General features: G+C 40.2%; 1 protein-coding gene across 1 annotated transcript in view; it reads right to left on the minus strand.

The window, feature by feature from the left end:
- Window positions 1–25078, minus strand: part of LOC123752326 (T-box transcription factor TBX20-like) — a 142830-nt gene extending 117752 nt beyond the window's left edge. Inside the window, exon 1 of the mRNA XM_069321776.1 lies at window positions 24448–25078. Within this exon, the coding sequence (XP_069177877.1) occupies window positions 24448–24622 (175 nt within the window). The 5' untranslated portion in view covers window positions 24623–25078. The remainder of the gene's footprint in view (window positions 1–24447) is intronic.
- Window positions 25079–27629: the final 2551 nt, after the last annotated feature.

A 27629-nucleotide genomic window follows, 5' to 3' on the forward strand; every position in this document is an offset into this window, starting at 1 on the left:
ACACTGAAAAAAAATCCTTGTGTCTGTAGCTCACTTGGGTTCTAAGTTGCCACCAGTGTCCCCCTTGTTTGTGTACCACTCGTGCTAAATAGTTAGTCTTATCTTCCCCTGTCAATTCCCATGAGAATTTCGTAGATGGTAATTATGCCTCCCCAAATTCTTCTGTCTTTTATTGACATGAGGTTTAATTTCGGTGGTTATTTCTCGTAGCTCATACCTCTCAGCTCGGGTATTACTCTGGTGGCATTCCTCGGAACTTTCTCTAATTTCGTCTTGTGTTTAACTACATACGGACTCCTATCAGAGTTGCATACTCCAGGACTTGGTCTGACATATGTGGTATGCAAGGTCCTGAATAACTCATTACACACGTATCTAAAGCCCGTTCTTCTGTTGGCCAACCTGGCATTTGCCGCTGATAATACCCTCTTGATACGTGCTTCAAAAGACAGGTCTAGCGTGATATCAACCCAAGATCTTTCTTCCCGATTCTTGAAGGATTTCGTCTCCCAAATGGTACCTTGTATCTGGCCTCGTGCTTCCTACACCTATTTCCATTGCACTTGAGTTAAACTAGTAGCCATTTGTTGGACCATTCCTTCAGTTTGTCTTCTTCATAATTATCTTCCTCATAATTTTGTCATCATCGGTAAACATTGAGAGGAATACACTCTGGAAGATCATTTACGTATATCAGAAACAAGATAGGTCCGAGTACGTAACCCTGTGAGAATCCACTGATGACATCTTGCGATTCTGAGGTCTCACGCCTCACAGTAACTGTTTTCTGTTGGTTAGGTACTCCCTTAGCCAAAGGATCACCTTACCTGTTACCCGTTGCCTGTGTGTTTAGTGTGTGATACAAGACACTTAGACATTAAGTACCTACCACAAGAGACTTCTTAAAAGGAGTCAGGTAGAGCACTTAGGCATAATCAACGTCGGGGGTATCTCTCAACTGACAGTTGAGACCACAAGACACACCTGGGCCAGGTTCGCAGCCACTCGTGTCAACAAAGCCCCACCTGTTAGCTGCAACACCACCTGTTAGCTGCAACACCACCTGTTAGCCGCAACACCACCTGTTGGCCGCAACACCACCTGTTGGCCGCAACACCACCTGTTGGCTGCAACACCACCTGTTGGCTGCAACACCACCTGTTGGCTGCAACACCACCTGTTGGCTGCAACACCACCTGTTGGCCGCAACACCACCTGTTGGCCGCAACACCACCTGTTGGCCGCAACACCACCTGTTGGCTGCAACACCACCTGTTGGCCGCAACACCACCTGTTGGCCGCAACACCACCTGTTAGCTGCAACACCACCTGTTGGCTGCAACACCACCTGTTGGCCGCAACACCACCTGTTGGCCGCAACACCACCTGTTGGCCGCAACACCACCTGTTGGCCGCAACACCACCTGTTGGCCGCAACACCACCTGTTGGCCGCAACACCACCTGTTGGCTGCAACACCACCTGTTGGCCGCAACACCACCTGTTGGCCGCAACACCACCTGTTGGCCGCAACACCACCTGTTGGCCGCAACACCACCTGTTGGCTGCAACACCACCTGTTGGCCGCAACACCACCTGTTGGCCGCAACACCACCTGTTGGCCGCAACACCACCTGTTGGCCGCAACACCACCTGTTGGCCGCAACACCACCTGTTGGCCGCAACACCACCTGTTGGCCGCAACACCACCTGTTGGCCGCAACACCACCTGTTGGCCGCAACACCACCTGTTGGCCGCAACACCACCTCATAGCCGCAACTCTAACTACAACCTCCTCACGCTCCTCCTTATGTACTCCATGAACCTCCTTGTACTCCATGAACCTCCTTGTACTCCATGAACCTCCTTGTACTCCATGAACCTCCTTGTACTCCATGAACCTCATGCTCCAACTTACAAGCGACACATCCTCGCAGGCACTTCGCACCTCGCGTGGTTTATGGTGGTCCAGCGGTTTATACCCGGCTTTTGTTTTATACAGGTAGACCGTCATGCATAAACCCCGGGAGATGTTAAAAGAGAGAGTGTGTGTGTGTGTGTGGAAAGTCTGACGTAGAGACGGTCTTATATGCCTGGTTTGGGCGGCTAACTTACCCAGGCGACCAGTGGAAGAAGGTCGCTAGGCTGGGTAACTATACCACTATGCTAGGCTTCGGTCGGCGCCGTGTTGACTTGTTCTTCACTTTGTTTAAACTCTGTAACAAAGACGAGCCCCATAGGTCACATTAGAGTGTTACAATTTCTATGAATTTTTCAATCAATTCAACTACCAATTTGGTTTGAATAGTTTGTTGGTTTCTTCCGCGCAAGTACCAATTTTCTGCCTTTGAAGCTTCACCGATTATGTCTCTTTTTGGAAATGTTTCAGAGTCATTCCTGTTTACTAGGAGTCCTTTTCAGATTTAATGATCATATTTGCCTATTTCCCCTGTTATAAATCTATATTTAAATCTAGATTAAACAGTATGTAATTATACCGATTATGTGTTAATCTGTTATGTAAATAATGTACAGAAATTTATTAATGTTCTGTTTTTTTATTACTAATAAATATAAGCGTTCAACACAGGCTATAGTCTGTGATCAGCGAGTGCCTATCAGAGTGAACTACACAGTGTGATCAGAGTGCACCCCACACTGTGATCAGAGTGCACCCCCACACTGTAATCAGAGTGCACCACACTCTGTGATCAGAGTGCACCACACACTGTGATCAGAGTGCACCACACACTGTGATCAGAGTGCACCCCCACACTGTAATCAGAGTGCACCACACTCTGTGATCAGAGTGCACCCCCACACTGTAATCAGAGTGCACCACACACTGTAATCAGAGTGCACCACACTCTGTGATCAGAGTGCACCACACACTGTAATCAGAGTGCACCCCCACACTGTGATCAGAGTGCACCCCACACTGTGATCAGAGTGCACCCCACACTGTAATCAGAGTGCACCCCACACTGTAATCAGAGTGCACCCCACACTGTAATCAGAGTGCACCCCACACTGTGATCAGAGTGCACCACACACTGTAATGAGAGTGCACCACACACTGTGATCAGAGTGCACCCCACACTGTAATCAGAGTGCACCACACACTGTAATCAGAGTGCACCCCACACTGTAATCAGAGTGCACCCCACACTGTAATCAGAGTGCACCACACTCTGTGATCAGAGTGCACCACACACTGTAATCAGAGTGCACCCCACACTGTAATCAGAGTGCACCACACTCTGTGATCAGAGTGCACCACACACTGTGATCAGAGTGCACCCCACACTGTGATCAGAGTGCACCACACACTGTGATCAGAGTGCACCACACACTGTGATCAGAGTGCACCCCACACTGTAATCAGAGTGCACCACACACTGTGATCAGAGTGCACCACACACTGTAATCAGAGTGCACCCCACACTGTAATCAGAGTGCACCCCCACACTGTAATCAGAGTGCACCACACACTGATCAGAGTGCACCCCCACACTGTAATCAGAGTGCACCACACTCTGTGATCAGAGTGCACCCCCACACTGTAATCAGAGTGCACCACACTCTGTGATCAGAGTGCACCCCCACACTGTAATCAGAGTGCACCACACTCTGTGATCAGAGTGCACCCCCACACTGTAATCAGAGGGTACCCGTAAGTGCTACAAGACACCTGTGTATTTCAGCTGCACATAAATAAAAGTATTTCATATTACATATATATATATAACCACCCGCCAAGCCATTGCCTCCGAACACTTGTGCACGAACACTTGCCAGTGAAAATTTGGCGTACGATGAAAACAGAAAATCGTGTTCGAATGTTTACGATCTTTCAACAAAAGCCTTTGTTTAATAAAGTTGTATTATTGTACGCATAAATCTGTTGTATTATTGTCATTGTAGGGATAATTCAGCTGTATTATTGTCATTGTAGGGATAATCCAGCTGTATTATTGCCATTGTAGGCATACTCCAGCTGTATTATTGCCATTGTAGGCATAATTCAGCTGTATTATTGTCATTGTAAGCATAGTTCAGCTGTATTATTGCCATTGTAGGCATAATTCAGCTGTATTATTGTTATTGTAAGCATAATCCAGCTGTATTATTGCCATTGTAGGCATAATCGTTTCGCATTTTTGTCAATGCAGCATAATCATGTCACACTAATGACAGTATAAGCATATTCATGTCACACTAATGACAGTATAAGCATAATCCTGTATCTATGCACGTACAGCGCCTTAACCAGTAGAAAGCTGTGGCCAGATTTACGAAGCAGTTACGCAAGCACTTGCGAACCTGTCCAACTTTTATCAATCTTTGGCGGCTTTGTTTACCATTATTAAACAGTTATGAGCTCCGAAGTACCAGGAGGCTGTTTATAACAATAACAACAGTTGATTGGGAAGTTTTCATGCTTGTAAACTGTTTAATAAATGTAACCAAAGCCGTCAAATATTGAGGAAAGATGTACACGTTCGAAAGTACTTGCGTAACTGCTTCGTGAATCTTGTCGTTGATATTTGTGACAGGATGACGACCACTATAATAATTATAGCTGTTTGGAATCTCCAGAAACTATCACATTCCAAATTTGGAGGTCGGTATATGGCGATGTCTTTCCTACTTAATTAATGCACCGCAATTTTGACGTTTAAACCCAAACTGGGGATGTCGGTATTTGTCGTTGTTGTTGTTTGTTGTTTTATATTTTACTACTCAGAACGAAGTGTCCATGTAGCACGGGCTATGGCGAGCCCGTAAACATGGTATTTGTCATTCCTCTACTTAAAGGCCCACCCTCCCCCACCTTCCTCCATTTTGACGCTGCGGATTATATTAAGGAAAAATAAATACAGTGGTAAAAGTAAAATTAATAGCACCGTAATATTGACGCTGCCTTTAACTAATATATTATAACTAATAAGCTTTGGCCTCGATTGGAACAGTTCGTACGCTTCTTGTTAGGGAAGGGAAGGGAATTATCAGGGAAAAGCGCCAAGCCATTACGACTATATAGCACTGGGAAGGGATTAGGATAAGGAGTTGAGATGGGATGGGATGGGACGGGGGGGGGTGGGGGATAAGGAATGGTGCCCAACCACTTGGACGGTCGGGGATTGAACGCTGACCTGCATAAAGCGAGACCATTGCTCTACCGTCCAGCCCAAGTGGATGTGTTTTAGTTAGGGAAAAATCACCTTAAAACTTGATCCTGTTGTTGTTCTTGTTTAAGATTCGCTACTTGGAACAAAAAGTTCCAAGCAGCACGGGCTATGGTGAGCCCGAGAACTTGATGTGTTTCAAATAGCGGGAACTGCTGGCCGGACACACCCGGCTATCACCATCTCCGTATGAAATCGGTTCTTAATAATTTGTTTATATCCTTTGGCTGGATTAGGAAGAGTTTACTATGACAAATATTAATGAAACTAATAAAATAACAAATATTAACCGTCGGGATATATATTCATTATAAATTAATATTAAACAGCGTTAAAAATATTATTAATAACACATACGGGCTATAATAACACAGGCTATAGGGGCCTGATAGCCGAGTAGACAGCGCTCTGGACTTGTAATCCTAGGGTCTGGGTTCGATCCTCGGTAATGACAGAATTAAAATGGGGAGATTTTCTTTCACCCTGATACTCCTGTTACCTAGCAGTAAATAGATACCTGGAAGTTAGACAGCTGTCACGGACTGCTTCCTGTGTGTATGTGTGTGTGTGTGTGTGTGTGTGTGTGTGTGTGTGTGTGTGTGTGTGTGTGTGTGTGTGTGTGTGTGTGTGTGTGTGTGTGTGTGTGTGTGGAAAAATTAGTAGCTAGTAACAGTTGATTGACAGTAGAGAGGCGGGCCGAAAGAGTAGAGCTCGACCCTCGCAAGCATTATGAATACAACTAGGTGAATACACATAATAGTAACATAAAATAATAGTAAAAATAATATTTTAATTGACATTATTTTTGCACGTCGCTTGCGTTCCATACTTTGGTTGTTGCAAGAAGTACTTGCAATATACTTTGTTTAGTTATTCGTAGCAGTACAAGTATATTTGGAAGTGATGAACACAGGGGATATGTACACAGGTGGAACCCGCTTCTCGGCGTATATACACCGAGAGTTCACTTTAGTCCTGGACTATGTATAATTATTATATATATTATATATTATATAGTATAATAATTATACTAAAGTATAATTGTTGGTTGGTCAGTAAGATGTTGTTGTGGTTGCCTTAATAACCTCCTATAGGTTGATAGGCCTTAAGTCCAACACTAAATTGATTGAATTCCATCCTGTGTCATTGGACCTAACAATTTAGTTGGAAAATTCTTGATTATTTAAAATGGAGTATGTTACAATTTTTATTAACTAGTGACTAAAAGTGACTATTGCACTTTTTAAATGACTAATTCTTGTACATGTTGAAGTGACTCTGACAATTGCAATTTTTTTAGTGACATTGATTACTATATTTTTGTTGAAGTAAGAATAATTATTAAAATGACATTAATTATTGTATTTGCTGAACTGTAAATTCATGTAACTTTTTATTTGTCACGAGAATAATTCAGTACACACAAGGAAATCACAATTTGTAGCAAGTCGTGGTGCAGGGGTAAGGTGTGTAGCTGGGGGATGCCAATTCCGTTACTGTTCAAGTGATCATCTCTGATCCAATACATTAATCCTGTGTTATTTATCATCATCGTTGTCTTACGATTGCCGCGATCTAACCTCAGTGCCGATATTATTACTAACAAGATTTTCAAGGGAAAATAATACATTTGTTAATTTGCTTTCCTTTTGCGTTAGTAAACCTTTGGGTTTAAAAGCCAAGCTTGAGTTTTATTTGTAGTTATAATATATATATATATATATATATATATATATATATATATATATATATATATATATATATATATATATCGTCATATACATGCAAATAATTTTATAATTATCTTGTGTTATTGTTTATTGGTTATACCTGCTACATTTTTCAGGCTTGGCGCCTTCCTTTGATAATTACTTATTGGATATACCATTAATTTAGTGATATGTTTAATTGTTTACAATTTACAGGGATTACACATTTGTAATAGGCTTAAAAACTTATGTTAATAAGTTTACTTTATGAATTTCATTAAATAAAAACACATAATTCAGATTTTCAGTTCGTAATAATTTTATTATATATCTTAAGTAAATAATAAGTATACGTCTGATTATGCTATATATATATATATATATATATATATATATATATATATATATATATATATATATATATATATATATATATATATATATATATATATATATATATATAAGATTTTGCGAGAATTCTTCAAAAAAAAGGAATTTAAACATCACTGAACATTACAAAATAACATTAGTATTACATCATTAGCCGAGTCAGTCGAACCTTATTTATATTGATACCAGGATTTAGCATACGCAACAGATGTCGCTGTAAATTGGTAGTTGTAGCCAATGTATCATCTTTCATACAACATCCTCATTAATGTCAACAGTACAAGTACAATACCTGTTACTAGCCACTTGTATGTCTGCTGTCGTCTTCACGAGTGCTAGCACTGAATATTTAAACGTTGCACAACTATAAGGATTCCTTACTTAATATTAGTATTATTATTATTACTAATATCTGTAAATGGAAAGTATATCGTACTTGTGTTTTGTAGATTATGTTTATTTTAAGATCACAAACGTTTACGAATGAAAATGTTAATCCTAAGTTACCCCTCGGGGCTCATGCTTTGCGTTACCGGGAAGTCCGCAGCGCAGCGACTTATATAGGTACTTGCCGGCGTGGTATTAAACAAGAGCTTCTACCTTCGTTTTGATTATTAAATACAAATCAAAATACATCGAGAATTTACATAAGTTTTGTGATGTGTTCAGAATTGAAGTAAACTTGTTGGTTAGTCGGTAATCTGTTGTTGTTGCCTTAATAACCTTCCATTGGATATTAGGTATTAACCCAATAATCTAGACCATCTTTAACGCAACTGGAATTAATGTTTCTCTCTCTCTCTCTCTGTCTCTCTCTCTCTCTCTCTCTCTCTCTCTCTCTCTCTCTCTCTCTCTCTCTCTCTCTCTCTCTCTCTCTTTCTCTCTCTCTCTCTCTCTCTCTCTCTCTCTCTCTCTCTCTCTCTCTCTCTCTCTCTCTCTCTCTCTCTCTCTCTCTCTCTCTCTCTCTTTCTCTCTCTCTCTCTCTCTCTCTCTCTCTCTCTCTCTCTCTCTCTTTCTCTCTCTTTCTCTCTCTCTCTCTCTCTCTCTCTTTCTCTCTCTCTCTCTCTCTCTCTCTCTCTCTCTCTCTCTCTCTCTCTCTCTCTTTCTCTCTCTCTCTCTCTCTCTCTCTCTCTCTCTCTCTCTCTCTCTCTTTCTCTCTCTCTCATATACATATGAAAATTTAATGTTTTCGTAAATGTATTGCTCTTTTTATATGTTGACGGGAGATATCATAAATCTTGATTGACAATCACCGGATAGTAAGCCAGAGTCACAGCCTAAATAACCCTCTTAGGTTACCGGGTCTCGGGACCAACTCCAAGTAAGAGGATATACCATACGCAAAAACTGGTTCACGTATGGTAAACAAAGGTTCACGTATGGTAAACAAAGGTTCACGTATGGTAAACAAAGGTTCACGTATGGTAAACAAAGGTTCATGTATGGTAAACAAAGGTTCACGTATGGTAAACAAAGGTTCACGTATGGTAAACAAAGGTTCATGTATGGTAAACAAAGGTTCACGTATGGTAAACAAAGGTTCATGTATGGTAAACAAAGGTTCACGTATGGTAAACAAAGGTTCACGTATGGTAAACAAAGGTTCATGTATGGTAAACAAAGGTTCACGTATGGTAAACAAAGGTTCATGTATGGTAAACAAAGGTTCATGTATGGTAAACAAAGGTTCACGTATGGTAAACAAAGGTTCACGTATGGTAAACAAAGGTTCACGTATGGTAAACAAAGGTTCACGTATGGTAAACAAAGGTTCATGTATGGTAAACAAAGGTTCACGTATGGTAAACAAAGGTTCATGTATGGTGAAAATCGCCCCATATTCTTCCTGCGACATCGTTGGTATCTTTTGATATACTCCTGATTGTTCCCTGTTATTAATAATAATATTATTATTATCAAAAATAAATTACCATTCATGATAATACAGTATCCGGACATCTAGTGCCACTGCTCCAAAGCAAATTAATACATACGTATTTTTTACTAATACGTTAAGATACGTATTTTTTCTCTTAAATATCAGCTGTAAGAACATAAAAATGTTCAAAGTTTCATGTTTTTAAATGGTTTGCTTTTTACTTCGTCTAAATTGGGGGTTGGCTGACAAAAAAAAAAAATATCAATTCAGGTTTGAATCAATAGTATGTGCGTTTGTAGTGGTAGTTGTAGTGGTAGTAGCAGTGTAGGTGTAGGGTAGTAGCAGTGGTAGGTGTAGGGTAGTAGCAGTGGTAGTAGCAGTAGTGGTAGTAGCATATGAGGCAGGGCCCGGTGCTAACCGCTGGGTAATGAATTATGCAGAGACATAATCAGGATTTCATTAACCTTCGATGTCAGATTACTGTAGGAATTATTGGGCCCGTTGTCTAGTGAGCGAGAGCACGCACGCTAGCACGCGCGCTCACACACACACACCACACACACACACACACACACACACACACACACACACACACACACACACACACACACACACACACACACACACACACACACACAGATCAGCGGCATATGCGAGGCTGGCTAACAGAACTGCCCTTTTGTTTAAGGAATCATTCAGAACCTCGAATATCACATATGTCAGACCAGTCCTAGAGTATGCGGCCCCAGCGTGGAATCCATATCTGATCAAGCACAAGATGAAGTTGGATAAGGTTCATAGGTATACCACCAGATTGTTCCAGAACTATGAGGTATGAGTTACGTGGAGACTACATAAATTGAACCTCACGTCGCTGGAAGACATAAACGTTAGGAGAGACATAATTACCACATACGAAATTTTCAGGGGAATTGACAAGGTAGACAATGACTAGCATAAGTGGTACAAGGCCAAGGGAACATGTGTAGAAACTGAGTACCCAAATGATCCACAGAGCCATTAGCAAGAATCGTTTTAGTGGAATACACTAGGACGTGATATAATGGAGGCAGACTCCATATGCAGTTTTAAATGTAAATATGAGAGAGCCCAGTAAGCTCAGGAACCTGTACATCAGTTGACTGACTGTTGAGAGGAGCAGGGGAAAAAAACCGAAGCTCGACCCCAGCAAGCTCGAACTAGGTGAATACAATTAGGCGAGTACACACATTTTGAACTACGTGAACGGCAAGCATAGAACCTCACTCTCTTGAGCATTTAACGAAGCAGAAGACACTGTGCCTCCAGACTGGTCCGGGAGATGCAGGACACGAGTTACAAAGAAGTCAGTAAAGGAAATCAACTAATTAGCTTACGCAGAGAATACGTCACAATCATGGCTACAAACAAATAACCTAACCCACATCATTTTATCAATTATCTTAATCTTGGTAGTCAATAAACTCGTGGAATCATAAGAGATCAATTAGGGTACTCAGCATTCCAAAGGTATTCAACTAATTAAATATCCCTAAATGGTTTGGTTTGGTGTGAGGCTTAAGGGCTATCAACTTCCGGACGGTTATTAAGGCATCACAATAACTTACTGACCAACCAGCAAGTTTACTTCAGTCTTGAACATAGTCCAAGACTAAAGTAAACTTATTATATATATATATATATATATATATATATATATATATATATATATATATATATATATATATATATATATATATATATATATATATATGGTGTTGACTTCTTGATGTGTAGTGCCTCGCAAACGTCAAGCCGCCTGCTATCGCTGTATCTATCGATGATTTCTGTGTTGTTTACTTGACGTTTGCGAGGCACTACACATCAAGAAGTCAACACCAGCAATCAACAGCCAATTATTGCACAACTATATTCTACCCACCTCAAGACTCCGCTCCAATATAGAAGCATCAAGAAATATGGACCAATAGGCTTTCTACAAACACTTCTATTCAATACCCATTGTTTCTGTTCTGTCTTGTGTTGATACTTTTAATACCCTATTAATATCCCCTCCTGTTCTGTCTTGTGTTAATGCCACATCACCCTTCCCACCTCACTCAAATGTAGATATAAAATCAGAGATACGTTCTAATCAGTTGTGTATTTGTGAAGTCTTTGAAAATGTAATAAGTTTTACGAAACGCGCCCGTGTCGCGTCAGACTAGAAATAAAAATGAATTTTGGAGAAGTGATTTTTGATTTACCTCCAACAGTGAAGCGTAATGTACGAAAGATTGAGAAAATTCGTGTTAGAATTATTAATCTTACTTTTTCGGTCATATTTAATAATATATGTCTACAGGAAAGACTGCTACCAAAATATACTAATATATATATATATATATATATATATATATATATATATATATATATATATATATATATATATATATATATATATATATATATATATATATATATACACACACCGAAAACCGTAGTACACATCTCTTAGTGTACATATATCTTTGGCAACATGGTTTCCTTTATGAAACTTGTAACCATTGCGAGGGACGCAAGGCGGTAGACGTGATACTCCTTGATTGTCAACCCATATTGGATGAGTCTCTTCAGTAAAAGTCTAGTTTTAATAACTAAGACACATGATATTGACGGACATGTACCAAGATCAATGAACTAGTGGTTATCTTGAGGTACACAGTGAGCAACTATTAACGGAAATGCGTTATAATAGCTGAGCGCAACAAGCGGTGTGCCGCAAGGTTCAGTCTTAAGACCTTTTCTGTTCTTGTTTTACTTTACTGACATTGAAAAGAGCTGTTGGATAAGAGGATGTTCCTTAATAGGGTGTTCTGACATAGGTGACATATTATTCTGGATTACCTGGATTTTACCCGTAGGGGGTTCTGGGAGGTCTTCTACTCCCCCCAAGCCCGGCCCGGAATCAGGCTTGACTTGAGAGAGCTTGGTCCAACAGACTGATGGCTGGAGTGGCCCGCAGGCCCATATATCAACTACAGCCTGGTTGGTCCGGCATTTCTTGTAAAAAACTGGCCAGCTTTTTCTTGAAAAATTCCTTTTTTTTCGGCAATATTTCTTATAAATACTGGGAGGATATTGAACAACCGTGGATCTCTGATGTTCATTCGGTGTTCTCTGATTGTGTCTATGGCACCTCTACTCTTCACTGACACTAGGCTGTATTTCCTTCCATATCGTTCACTCCAGTATATTGTTATTTTACGGTGCCAATTTGACACCTGGCCCTCCAGTATCTTCCATATATGTATTATTTGATAACTTTCTCGTCTACTTTCCATATATTTCATTTTGAGAGGTCTGAGACGATGCTAATAGTTTAGGTGCTTTATCGCGTCTATTCGTGTCGTATATGTTCTCTGTATTCTCTCTATTTCAGCAATCTCTCCTGCTCTGTAGGGGAGGTGAGTTTGGCAGAGGTGACATCGTACTGACATCGGTGACTGATTGTTTTGTCCGATAACAGTCTGTTCTGTGAGATAACAGGTTGTTATGTACGATAACAGGTTGTTCTGTACGATAACGGGCTGTTCTGTACGATAAAAGGTTGTTCTTTAATGTAAATGTACATGTTGACCAAACCACGCACTAGACTGAAGAAACGACGACGTTTCGGTCCGTCCTGGACCATTATCAAATCGATCGTGGGATGTACATGTAAATGATTGTAAATGTACATATTTGGATGACATCACTGACACAACAAAAGGAAAAATACGCAATGGCATGACGAAAGACAAACATACACAATAATACATGACGCAAGATACGATACAAACGTTCCGATGGATGACATGAGTGACAACGAAAGTATATATATATATATACAACAGAGGAGAACTGAGAACCTGTAGAGGTAATACTCTGAAGCCAAGTAATCAGTGTACTGTAGCCGAAATAATATTGAAGTGACATTTTGAGGGTGGGGGATGGGGGGGGGGGAAGATGGATTCGATTTGAAAGAGTCATCCTCGCCGTAATTCATGGGTGTATGCTGTTCTGGAATCATACATGCATGCGTATGTAATTTGTATATGTATGTAGTCAAATTTGCGGAAAGACATTGACGAATTGGAGAGGAGTTAGAGGAGGGGGCGGGGGGTTGATTGGGGGGGCGGGGGGTTGAGAGGGGGGGGGCGGAGGGTTGAGAGGGGGGGGGGCGGGGGGGTTGAAAGGGGGGGGGGCCGGGGGTTGAGAGGGGGGGTTGAAGCTGATTTGGTAACTAAGCTGCGAAGTACAGCTTCTGGCACTCATTTATGAGCGCTGGATTTGCTTTGGTCAAACACGGCCAAGAATATACGGTGGGACTTGCTACAAGTGGCCACGGAATACGGTTGGACTTCGTACAAATACACGCATACTGTTTCAAGGGTATTATGATCGTGATCATAATAATTTGGAATACTGACCAATGAAAAGTAGCTCTCGACGACAGGTTTAAAATGATTGGGAAACGATTGGCAAACGACAGATTTTTCTCAGTGAAGAAATGGAAGACACTGAAAGTTAGATTCGCCTTCATCAGAGCAAGATATAGTGTCCTGCTCTCTATCTGCTCTGATGAAGGCAAATTAAGCCAAAACGCGTTCAGCATTCTCTAATTCTTCAAATGTGGTTTTCCGCACGTGCGCGCGCTCGCGCACACACACACACACACACACACACACACACACACACACACACACACACACACACACACACACACACACACACACACACACACACACACACACACACTGCAAACCTCAATAAACATGGAAGTAACATTTCATTCACTAGCCCCATCAGAGCCTGGAACCCACGACCACCGGAGTGGAAGACAAGAGCTCTACTACGAATACCCACAATAAGAGAAGGTCCCAGAGACCCATTCTGGGTATCCAGGTCTACTTGAGTCTGGATACTCCAGGAGAGGTTAACAGACCCTGTTGGATACCAGTGGTGTTCCTCTGGGCGCCTGTGGGTTTTCGTAGTAAAGTTGGTAAAGTTACTGTCTTCCACTCGTATACGAATGTAGTAACGGATGCATGTCTAATCTTTACTAGAATGTATGTGGAGTTCATTGTTCACTACCACTGCCTGTATATAGCATCCTTCGTTCACATATATCCCTCACATTTCTCGTCGCATATATCTCTGGATATATGCGCACCCTTGTGCGTACATATATCCCAAGCAATCCTCCAAAAGTGGTTGAACCTATAGCTACCCTAAATGGAATGTACGGAATATCGTACTATTGTATCCCCAAAATAAAAAAATAATAAAAGTTAAATCTTTGTTCTTTTCCGTATATCCAATTTCATTAGAACCTTAGGGTATATATCACCTACCTAATTACAAAGGTATATACAAGTAAGCAAACCAAGGAAGTGTTAACAGTTTTCATGCTTAAATAATATCTCCAGAACTACGGTAGCTGTGACCCTTTATTTTTATTTTATTTATTTATTTATATACAAGAAGGTACATTGGAGGGTTAACAGAGAACATAGAAATTAAGTTTATTTTACATTCTTGTAAAGCCACTAACTAGCACGCATAGCGTTTCGGGCAAACTATTTTACTCAACTAGCTGCTAGAAAAGTGCATCAATAACGTTCCAACAAACATCGTTCATCATTCATATTGCAGCAACAAATACACTATTCATCTGAGCGCATATGATGTAGTTATAATATGAACGGGAGAATTATTTATGTGGAGTCGAACAGTTCTTGACTTACGGTACATTCCTCTGATCGATAAAATTATCTTAACTTACGAGATTGAACTTGAGGAAGAAAAATGGAGAAATTGAACAGATTTTCTTTTCCAAAGTTGTGTGATGAATCAATAACATACTTGTAATTATTAATAAATTCTGTTCACTCGTGCGTGTATAAATTCTGTTCACTCGTGCGTGTATATATATATATATATATATATATATATATATATATATATATATATATATATATATATATATATATATATATATATATATATATATATATATAATATGCAGGCGATGAGTCACAATAACGTGGCTAAAGTAAGTTGACCAGACCACACACTAGAAGGTGAAGGGACGACGTCGTTTCGGTCCGTCCTGGACCATTCTCAAGTCGATGTCTTGATCGACTTGAGAATGGTCCAGGACGGACCGAAACGTCGTCGTCCCTTCACCTTCTAGTGTGTGGTCTGGTCAAAATATATATATATATAAAGTATATATAACTGTTTAATACAGAATATGGTATCAGAAAATTTATATCGAGTTACATAAACGTTTTCCTTACTCAGAATGAAAACAAATTAGAAACCAGAATAACATGTAAGACGGAGAAAGTTTTCAGTATAGCATTTTAAGACGTGTTTGGCTCATACAGATGAAAACCTGAGAATTATGAAATACAGTGTATTTACGAGTTAACAGGTTCCTCACACTAAGACCCTAGCCATGAACAAATCCACAGGTTCATGATTCGAATCTATTCGAACCAGCGCATAATTTCGAACCTATTCGAACCACCACATAGGTTCGAATCTATTCGAACTAGCGCATAGTTTCGAATCCTCATCACGGCACCTGCGGATTTGTTCATTGATATATCACAATGTGATTTCTCTGTGTAGCCTAGCCATCCACTAAGCCTTGTTGGTACTTAGACAGTTTCATTTCTTTGAAGGTCGGCGTTAGATTCCCGATTTGGTTCATGTGTTGGAAACCGTACTCTATCGTTGTCCTTTTATGCTGGTTCCTAGTCTATCTACATATCCCTTGCAGTGCTTTAAAGCCGTATGGACTTAGCGCTTTCGCAGATAATTACCTAACCTCGAACCACGAATATTCTTGTACGTTGTGTCTAACGAGGCAGCTGTCTAAAGAACACAATTTGAAGTAACATTTATCTTGGAAATACAATTTGGCGATTGACTTTGATGCGAATTGTATTATATAAAAAATTATATTTTCCGTCCTCTTGGTGAGTTTCCGTGTAGCAAGAAAAAATAAAGCTTAGGTAATTCAGACGAGTCGATTTTAATTTTGATAGATGGGCACTAATCACTTAATCTAGCGCTATAAGTTAAATTCATTAAATTAAATTACAAAAATAAGTCGATATGATTCACGAAAGTTAGCGATGCGCATAATAACATAAATTACTGAAGACTGGAGAAATAAAGTATATTAACTAATATACTTTATTAAGATGAATAATAAAGACGAACAGGTTTTTTGTTATGGACTATTCATGCCCGTGCCCACCTCTTGGGCGGCATAATCTTCATCAAGCAACCAATCATATTTATTTTTGTGTACGTGAAGAACTCCACTGAACACCTATAAAGTTACTGGAACCGTGTACAGAGTTCAAGATTATGATAATACTTGGTAGTTGGTAAGTCAGAAGGGTATTATGGTGAGGTTAGTACCTCTCCCGTGGGTGACAGACTGTAGTACCTCTCCCGTGGGTGACAGACTGTAGTACCTCTCCCGTGGGTGACAGACTGTAGTACCTCTCCCGTGGGTGACAGACTGTAGTACCTCACCCGTGGGTGACAGACTGTAGTACCTCTCCCGTGGGTGACAAACTGTAGTACCTCTCCCGTGGGTGACAGACTGTAGTACCTTTCCCATGGGTGACAGACTGCAGTACCCCTCCCGTGGGTGACAGACCTCAGTACCTCTCCCGTGGGTGACAGACTGTAGTACCTCTCCCGTGGGTGACAGACCTCAGTACCTTTCCCGTGGGTGACAGACCTCAGTACCTCTCCCGTCGGTGACAGACCTCAGTACCTCTCCCGTGGGTGACAGACTGTAGTACCTCTCCCGTGGGTGACAGACCTCAGTACCTTTCCCGTGGGTGACAGACCTCAGTACCTCTCCCGTCGGTGACAGACCTCAGTACCTCTCCCGTGGGTGACAGACTGTAGTACCTCTCTCGTGGGTGACAGACTACAGTACCTCTCCCGTGGGTGACAGACCTCAGTACCTCTCCCGTGGGTGATAGACCTCAGTACCTCTCCCGTGGGTGACAGACCTCAGTACCTCTCCCGTGGGTGACAGACCTCAGTACCTCTCCCCTGGGTGACAGATGTAAGTCTAAGCCCAGCACAATACTAGAGTATAATGTATTTCACTGTTCTAAATCCATCATAATATCGACTACAATAAAATGAACCATATGGACTAAGAAGACTAATGCTATGTTGGATTGATTACAGAAGAGTTATCTAAAGATATATACTGTATACTATATTCACACTAACTTAGCAAGCTATGAAGACCAGAGAGGGACGAAAACATCTGTTTCTCATGATAGACCAAAAAGTTTAATCAAATGATGGTACAGTAATTAAGAAAAAACTACACCGAATAATACATTGCTGCAGAAATGATTAATTTTATTATCACAAATACAACATAATTAACGAAAATAATAAAGTAATTATAATTAAAATGCATAATAATTAATTGTATTTTGGATATTTGCATAGTTATTTTAATTATTAGTATTTGTATTATTATAACTAATTATTAATAATATTTTGTTTTTAATAATTAGGACACATATATATATATATATATATATATATATATATATATATATATATATATATATATATATATATACATTATTTAAAGTAATTTATAATTTCACTTTCATTATCAGTGTCACTGAAGTTCCTGTCCGTCACTTAATGTAGTTGGGCTCAATTGTCTTGAGTAACACTAACTTTGCATTGCAAGACGTACCTTACTTGCATCTGTATAGCATTGATTTGATGTTGGGTCTAAGACCTATCAACCCATGGAGGACAATTAAGACAATTTCAACATTTTACCGGCAAGTATACTTTAGGCCTCGGCATGTATTAAAAACCTAAAGTAAATTCTTAATGTACAATCTCTTTAGTATGCCGATAACCATACGAAAGTTTCCCTGCTTTTCGCCGGGTATAATATATATATATATATATATATATATATATATATATATATATATATATATATATATATATATATATATATATATATATATATATATGTATATATATATATATATATATATATATATATATATATATATATATATATATATATATATATATATATATATATATATATATATAATTACCCATTCATTAACACGATGTTTCAATTACTAAATTCTCTTAAGTTTAGTCATTCAGATCCTGATCCTCGATCCTGTTCCATAATTTTACGTATTTTAATAGGAATGAAATAAATGATTGTTACTGTCATATTTACTGTAATAATACTGATATAAGAACCCAAAATTACACTTGAAATAATTCATATCTATTAGATACCTTAGTCTCCGGTAGTAAAATCTTAGGCAAGCTTTAGAGACTGAAGATGGAGACGAGGAAGGTGGTGTTGGCTAACACTGTGCAACTACTCGTGTTGGTGTAAATTAGATGAATGGCAGTTTTAGCTTACAAATATAAGCAAAAATAAGTTTTAGCTTACAACAACTAAATGCTTTATAATATGCATGATATGCAAACGTTTGTTGAACTCTGTAATAGTAAATGATAATTTTAAAGTTTTATAATAGTAATAATAATTGCATTTAGACCTAAAAAAGTAAAAAAATAATAATAACGCAAATATATTAAATAATACAAATTAAAATCATAATTATGGAAGTATTGTTACTTCATTGTTAAGTAATGAATAACTTTATAATGTGTATATATATATATATATATATATATATATATATATATATATATATATATATATATATATATATATATATATATATATATATATATATATGTCGTACCTAGTAGCCAGAATGCACTTCTCGGCATACCATGCAAGGCCCGATTTGCCTAATAAGCCAAATTTTCCTGAATTAATATATTTTCTCTAATTTTTTTCTCATGAAATGATAAAGCTACCCATTTCATTATGTATGAGGTCAATTTTTTTTATTGGAGTTAAAATTAACGTAGATATATGACCGAACCTAACAAACCCTACCTAACCTAACCTAACCTACATTTATAGGTTAGGTACGTTAGGTAGTCGAAAAAAAAATTAATTCATGAAAACTTGGCTTATTAGGCAAATCGGGCCTTGCATAGTAAGCTGAGAAGTGCGTTCTGGCTACTAGGTACGACATATATATATATATATATATATATATATATATATATATATATATATATATATATATATATATATATATATATATATATATATATATATATACCCCAAGGTCTTCTCTCAGTACGCTTTATTTGCTTCTCCGAGGCTATAGGTCCCTACAATTACACCAGAGATTGTACCCCATTTAGGTTTAAAAATTACTAATATATATATATAATTTTATTTATTTATATATCACAAAAAACACGTGATTCTGTTATGCACAAGTCTCTACGTAGGAAGACAATTCAAGGAGTGTGTAGGTACTCCACATATAAATGTTGGTTAGATAAGGCTGCGCTAACAGAAATTAAGAGTTTTATTAGCAGTTGATTTTAACGCGCTTTATAAACATATTGTAAACCCCTGCATTACAGACGTATGATATCATTATACTGTGTTCCTGTTTTAATAGAACATTACATCTTGTGTTTATTGATAAATATGTTGGTTAGCTCAGGATGGGAACTCCAGAGACGCACGTTACAAAATGCATCGACCAATGAGTGTTTAATGCAGCCAGATTAGCAGCGATATCTCTAATACACGACCATATCAACCAACTGTTTCAACACGTAGCTGCAGCAACGTTTGTGCGCGTGTGTGTGTGTGTGTGTTGGGAGGAGGGCGGCCCTTATCCGAACACATTCGAACGACCGTATAGCAGATAAGGCGCCCCGCTAGCCAAACAGAAACTGACACTAAGAGGTCTGTGTTACAGGGACTCGGCTTAATTACCGGACTGCCGTACACACACACACACACACACACACACACACACACACACACACACACACACACACACACACACACACACACACACACACACACACACACATAGACATACACACACACTAGACTCGCATATATCGGTAGTCCTAACGTTTGTCTATTTGCTAATTAAAAATAATTTATATAATTATAAATTTTGATTTATTATTATTATTATTATCATTATCGTTAGTTTTAATATTATTATCGTGGTTAATTTACCTGGAGGCGTTAAGTTTTATTTGTTTATTATTATTGATAACATTGTCATTAATATTGGTATGAATATTATATACTATTATAATAATAGTATAATGAATATTATAAGTTTTATTAGCATTATTAAAGTAATGAATATTATTACAATTGACTGCAATTTTGTATTATGATTATTTGTGAAAGTTGTAAATATTACAATTGGTGCACAAAGAAATTAAATTCACGTGAAGTATCAATGAGGAAATCAGGAGACATTCAGTAATTGAACCTATGCCTAGGGTTCGAGCCCAGTGCAGAGGTCCGAATCATCCTCACGGCTTCTATTGATTTTTTCCTTACTATTAGTGTTAGTATTAATTATTATATTACTAAAAATATTTGCATTAAATTTAACATTAGCTCTTAAGTTCGTAATATTCATCATTGATAACGTTACACAGCCTCGCATCGTGTCGGCTTACTAAGTGAGGCTACTGGCCACCCAGGGAATGTTTCTTTGATATGAAGAACGTTGTGTTGTTCATACCCTAACTTGTCTCACTGCCCGCCCCCCATCCCCCAACCCCACACACACACACACACACACACACACACACACACACACACACACACACACACACACACACACACACACACACACACACACCACACATCACACTAAGACAATTTCCGCCTAATCAAATCCGCGTCCGCCGTAGGTAATTGTAATTGAGTCAACTTGACAAGATTCTGTACACAGGCCTCGGGCGCCATCCCGCCCCGACAACACCCAACCATCCCGCCCAACCTCCCGGCAACGGTTGCCGCCCGCTGGCGATAGACAGGACTTCCTTCTTTGGCAGCGACCGCAGCAGAATGCAGGCCCGAGGTGCTCAAGGCTACTGTAAGGGAATCGAAGCTTCGAATTCCCGACGCGACAAAAGTTAGAGATGAAATTAATAAGGCAGGCGCAGCAAAGGAAGCCTTATGAGTCTCGGGAATAGATTTATAATAAGTGTCTCAGCAGTAGCGAGGTCTATTGAGGCCTATATTACAAATGTCAGCAATAGTGAGGTTCTTATGTCTCCACAATAGCGAGGTCATTATTAAGAATCTTTGGAAAAGCGAGATCCGCATCAAACGTCTCAAGAATAAGGAGGTCTATATTAAGAGATGTAACAATAGCCAGGGCCTTTATTATGACTTTCAGCAATAGCAAAGTCCTCATTAAGAGATTCAACATTAGCGAGGCAGCGAGCCCTCGACACACCAGGTGCAGTTGAAACGAGCGGGGTTGTTACCTGTGTCGTTGCCGCGGGGACCCAAGAGTGCCGGGTCTGAGGTAATAGACATGTAAAGCGGCAGAGATCTTCATCATCTTCAGTTCGGCAACATCCCTCCCTCCCTACCCTCAGGGGAACTCCCGTCAAAATATTCTGATGGGGCTGCCAGGGTCTCCCTGACCTGCTCAGACCCAAGTGTAGATTGTCAAGCCATGCATTTGTGAGTTTGTAGTGGGGATAACAAGCTTCGGAATATTGTACGATGTTTCCAGGTCCACATGAGAAACAAAACCAGAATTCACTCTGCCCCAATTTCGAAAATTAAAAACAAAAAAATTATAGTTGTCTGTAGTTCCTGTGTGTGTACATTTTAAGAAGGGCATAACGCATCAGGCTAGCGGTTAATGTGAGTGATATGTAATGGCGGTGACCCGCCCAATCCCCGCCAGGGCGCCCGCCCACCCACCGCGCGGTGGGCGGGAGGTCTGCACGGCGGCGATGGGCGGTACGCGGCCGCATAAATTTGGTATCAAAAGGAAATATTAAGGTCCGATCTAATTCATTATTTCCGGGAGGCGGGTGTTACGGAGGAACAATTTCCGATGTTTGTCTCTGGTGTACCGACTGAGGACTTGGTATCTACAGTTTTAGCTTGTCTCTTGTATTATGTACCGACTGAGGACTTGGTCTTTACCGAGAGTTTAGCACGACTTAGCTTGTGTAATAGGACCGTTCTGCAATTTTGTTTTCAGCAATTAACAATGATTGTAACTTGATCAAACCCGATCAAATGATATTTGTTTATTAAGTACTAGGTTCACTGGAGGACTAATTGGGCCTATCACCTTGTAAGCATTCCTAATTACAATCTAAACATTGAATATGGATTTCGAAAGGAAAAGTAGGTTATCAATTACCGTAATCCGTTCATGTACTGGGCCCAAAATATGAATAAAATCTGTGTTTTGAATCTGTCCGTCACATCTGAATAATCCTTTAAGTAACGATATTGACATCATTGGCATGCCGGGTGAGCGGGATCTCTGTCATGTTTAGTTCCTGTACTGACGGTGATGAGGTCCAACAAGGTTTCTACTGTGTGACAATGACAGTGAGGTCTCTCTTGTGTACTATGACGGTAATGTAGAGGTGAGAGAGGTCTCTATATGTGCAGTTACTGTACTGACGGTCAAGTGGGAGCTAGAGCAGCTTGCCACAATAGGCTGTGTAACAGCGCTGGGTACCACGACCCCAGCCAGTCTGCTAATGGCTTCTTTAGATCAATAGAACACACGGAACACTCCTTGTGTAGGGAGCGGTCACCATGGCACGGAACGTCTCAAAGAGCCGGGCCGCTCTACGTAACACACAGCGTTCCTTAATCAGACGCAAGCCTTGACGTGACACTGTGTTCCTTTAAGCAGGATCACGACTTTACATGATGCTAGTGTTCCTGAAGCAGAGCGCTCTACGGAACACACAGCGATCCTTAAACAGGTTGACAAAATAAGGCTCGACATAATTATGACCGGTACATATAGACCACTACAGGCACCCCAAACTTGACAATAATGGCATAACACCAATGGATCAATAAACATCAATGGACAGCACAATCAATATATTATTTACCACAGGGATTTCTTTCCCTCCTGTCTAAAGTCTCCCGTATGTATACATTCCCAGACGGAGTCTCTCCAAACGTGAGACTCCACTTAAAGAAAGGAACTAAAATACAAGATGAACTTATATTTACCGACCAAACAAGGGGAAATAAGGTAACCACAGCTCCCATTCAGCCGGACCACTCCAAGGGACCTAATTAACTGTAGGACTATGAGGCGGCACTGGCACTGACCCTCCCCGACTTAATCTTAGTGGCACTCTCGGCTCCCCGTCACTGACCTCCTCCTTCACCCCCCCCCCTCCCGCTAACCTCTCACCCTTAGAGTAGCCCTTAAAAAATATCTACGTGTGAAGGGGGTTACACAATACGGTCAAAGTTGTAACTTCATTAGTGAAGGAGGAGGGTGGGCGGCTTCGACTAGCCTAGGCGACGGCATAGGTAATATTCACCTAGGGGGCTGGAGGAGTAATATTCACCTTGGGGCTGGAGAAGTAATATTCACCTTGGGGCTGGAGGAGTAATATTCACCTTGCGGCTGGAGGAGTAATATTCACCTTGGGGCGACAAGATTAATATTCACCTAGAGGCAACAAGAGTAATATTCACCTAGGGGCGACAAGATTAATATTCACCTAGGGGCGACAAGATTAATATTCACCTAGGGGCTGGAGGAGTAATATTCACCTAGGGGCGACAAGATTAATATTCACCTAGGGGCGACAAGAGTAATAGTCACCTAGGGGCGACAAGAGTAATATTCACCTAGGGGCGACAAGATTAATATTCACCTAGGGGCGGCAAAAGTAATATTCACCTAGGGGCGACAAGATTAATATTCACCTAGGGGCGACAAGATTAATATTCACCTAGGGGCGGCAAGATTAATATTCACCTAGGGGCGACAAGATTAATATTCACCTAGGGGCGACAAGATTAATATTCACCTAGGAGCGACAAAGTCGGGAACGCAATAGGCAATATTAAGGGCGGCTCCTAGGGATACTCACCTAGTAGAGGGGATGTTTAGGCTCCTAGGGATAGGATGTATGGGCTCAGATATACATCTGATATTCTTCCTACATCTTAAGATGTAGGATGCTGAGCTCGCCTAAGGCCAGGGTGTATGGGGACCCACCTAGGGATGAGGAGTTAGTAGAGACGAGGAGTTAGAAGGTGAAATTAGGGACTCACCTAGGGGCGGCAAGCCAGGGGAGGTGGCGTGTCGCAGGCCAGACGCCGCTGCCGCCGCCGCCGCCGCTGCTGCCGCTGCCGCCGCCGAGCCTCGGGACATGATAGCCGCAATGGAGAAGTCGGTGGCACGGGGTTTGCACCCAGACATAGCTTCTTCGAGACCTCCGGCAAGCATCACTGACGGAGGAAGCACGCCCGCGAGGTTCCCTGTGGCCCCCCGGGAGATGGAACGGGCGCCGTGCTGCTGCTGCTGCTGGTCCGGGGTGCTGCTTGGCAAATGGTCGCTGCTTTTGCCTCAGGTGTCAGCTTCTCTCACACATGAGGAGCTGATGGGTCTCCTCACCCTTCAAGCGGCTGGTCGTCGACTTTTCCCCCCCACCCCACGCGCTAAGTAGATTGTTTATGCCGGGGCAAATTTCCCGTATTGCACCTGCGCAGAGAAGCGTATCGAGTCAAAAAATACAAGTTATTCGTTTACTGGAGGACCATTGGTCTCAGGCAACATGAGCTCCTTCGCTACACTGAGGGGTATGATGCCAAGTCACAGCTACTAGAATGGTACATCACCAACACCTCATATTCCACTAATTAGCTGCCAACAACTCGGGTTGAAGTGTCCACCCGCTGTACAGAGTGATGACCAACTGATGAACAGTCAAGACTATGAGGTGTCGCTGGCTGGGGGCGGAGCCACTGACGCCCCGCCCACGATGCAGTTGCTGGCGATCGCTGGACGCCGGACGATACAGCCTGATATTTCTTCCTCTGCTAAGAAACACCTTCGTAATTTTAACCCCAGCGTGTATTTTTGCTTTAATATTGGAGGAAAAATGCATGAAGTCTGGAATTATTATTTCAACTTGAATACGGATTTTGTTTTGTTGTTATAGCTTAATGTCAAGTCGATCAAACAATCAACAGTTTAGCTAGAGCCAATCAGATCTTTGCGCTCAGGAAACGTCAAGTGAGCGACGCGCCAATCAGCGGCCGAGCTCCTCCAGTGGGCGGACCCTCAAGAATGATGCGCTTCAGCTTCACTATTATTTTCCGCTCCACGTGATAACATATTTATTCTCCATCTCATTATTAATAATCATACACCTCACAATAAAATACAAGTCATAGTGTATCAGAGGTCTCAGACAGCCGATCAAGAGGGTGTAATAATTCACGGATAACTCTGGGGAAATGAGAATAAAGACAGGAGAAGGCAACTCAGCCGATAAGTGAAAATCCCCAACGCGTCGTCGGCGGTGTGAAGGCTGGCAGACACACATGACCTGGGACCCTGCCGGACCTAACATATTCTCTCTCTTCACTCCCTACAACGCTCTAGTTAGCCTCCCTCTCACTTCCCTACAAACTCCCTTTTTTGACAGGTTCTCGACGCGTATAAAAATGGTTGTCGATATATTTGTGTTGGCTTTATGCTTGCATATTGTTTGTTATTCTCTTTGTTACGGCCTCAGTCTTTGATTTCTATAATATTTACGAGTTTTCACACATCTTGAAAAAACTTGTTGATTTGTATATAACTGATTTATATATCAGTCATATATATATAATTAAAAACTCACACCCCAAAAGTGACTCGAACCCATACTGCCAGAAGCACTCTGCATCTGGCGTACAGGACACCTTAACAACTCGACACGACAGGACAAAAGAGGATAGTAGCCGAGGCTAATTCCCCATCCTCCCGCCGGCACTCTGATGGTAATCTTGGGCATGGTATTTTATCAAATCACCTCATTCTTTGGGGCACACGTGAGGAACACAAATGCGCTATATATGCATAGAGACCGTTCAGGCTTGTTATATATATATATATATATATATATATATATATATATATATATATATATATATATATATATATATATATATATATATATATTCGAAATAAATTTTAAACTAGATAAAATAATTTTAAAACATTTCATATTATGAAAGCACAATGTAAAATGTTTGTTTATGATGTGAAAACATTCAAAGTAAAACATTATATATATATATATATATATATATATATATATATATATATATATATATATATATATATATATATATATATATATATAAGTAAAAATTATGACTTCACGAAAACACTGCAAGTAATATATTTTCACATTGAACAAATCGTTAACTTATCTTGTGCTATATTAGAGAGTTTTGGTGTTAACGTGAAATAAACTGCATGTTTTCTTGTCCATCATCACTCAACTTGCGTATGGCTTTAACATAAATAATATGCCTTTTTATTTCTGCATTGTTAAAGTATTATTTCTGGAAGACAAATCAACAGCGACGCTGAAAAGTTATATATTTCAAGCATGAAATATAGAATTATTATTAAATATTGAAAAAAAATATTGAAGGTAATTTAATTTCTTGGATTCGATCTCGGGTCTGAAAAGTACGAGTTTGAATCTCTGATGATTCCAGGGAATGAATTGATATTACTGGAGCTCTTATGGATTGTATCATAGTATTTAATAGAGCTCTATATTGGCCGGCTCTCAGCAGCTCTACGCACAATAAAACAATCGCTCTTCGGTAACCTCTATCTGGCATCTTTATGAACACAATCCCAAATACCATTGCTACGTCACAGGAAGACATTAAGTTTATTCAAGACATTTGCACTTATTGGTTTTGCTATTCTGTTCATAAAATAAATTACACACACACACACACACACACACACACACACACACACACACACACACACACACACACACACACACACACACACACACAGATATATATATATATATATATATATATATATATATATATATATATATATATATATATATATTTAAATGAATTAATATAGCCCTAAATTTCATTTAAAAACATATTCGCTTAAATACTAAATTCCATTACACCCCAGCAGACTATAGCGATACTGCAGGAATCACCTGTCCTAGACCTTTCATGAGGTGTCGGAGCCAGCAAAAGTGGTTACTTTTATGTATTTTTTATAATGCCATGCGATGATTTCGGGGCTCAACGCCCGCGCGGCCCGGTCCTCGACCAGACCTCCTGGTTGCTGTACTGGTTAATCAGGCTGATGGACGCGGCTGCTCACAGCCTACCTAGGTTATCTTGAGGTTATCTTGAGATGATTTCGGGGCTTTTTAGTGTCCCCGCGGCCCGGTCCTCGACCAGGCCTCCAC

Source organism: Procambarus clarkii, chromosome 10, assembly GCF_040958095.1.
Source record: "Procambarus clarkii isolate CNS0578487 chromosome 10, FALCON_Pclarkii_2.0, whole genome shotgun sequence".
Taxonomy (NCBI): domain Eukaryota; kingdom Metazoa; phylum Arthropoda; class Malacostraca; order Decapoda; family Cambaridae; genus Procambarus; species Procambarus clarkii.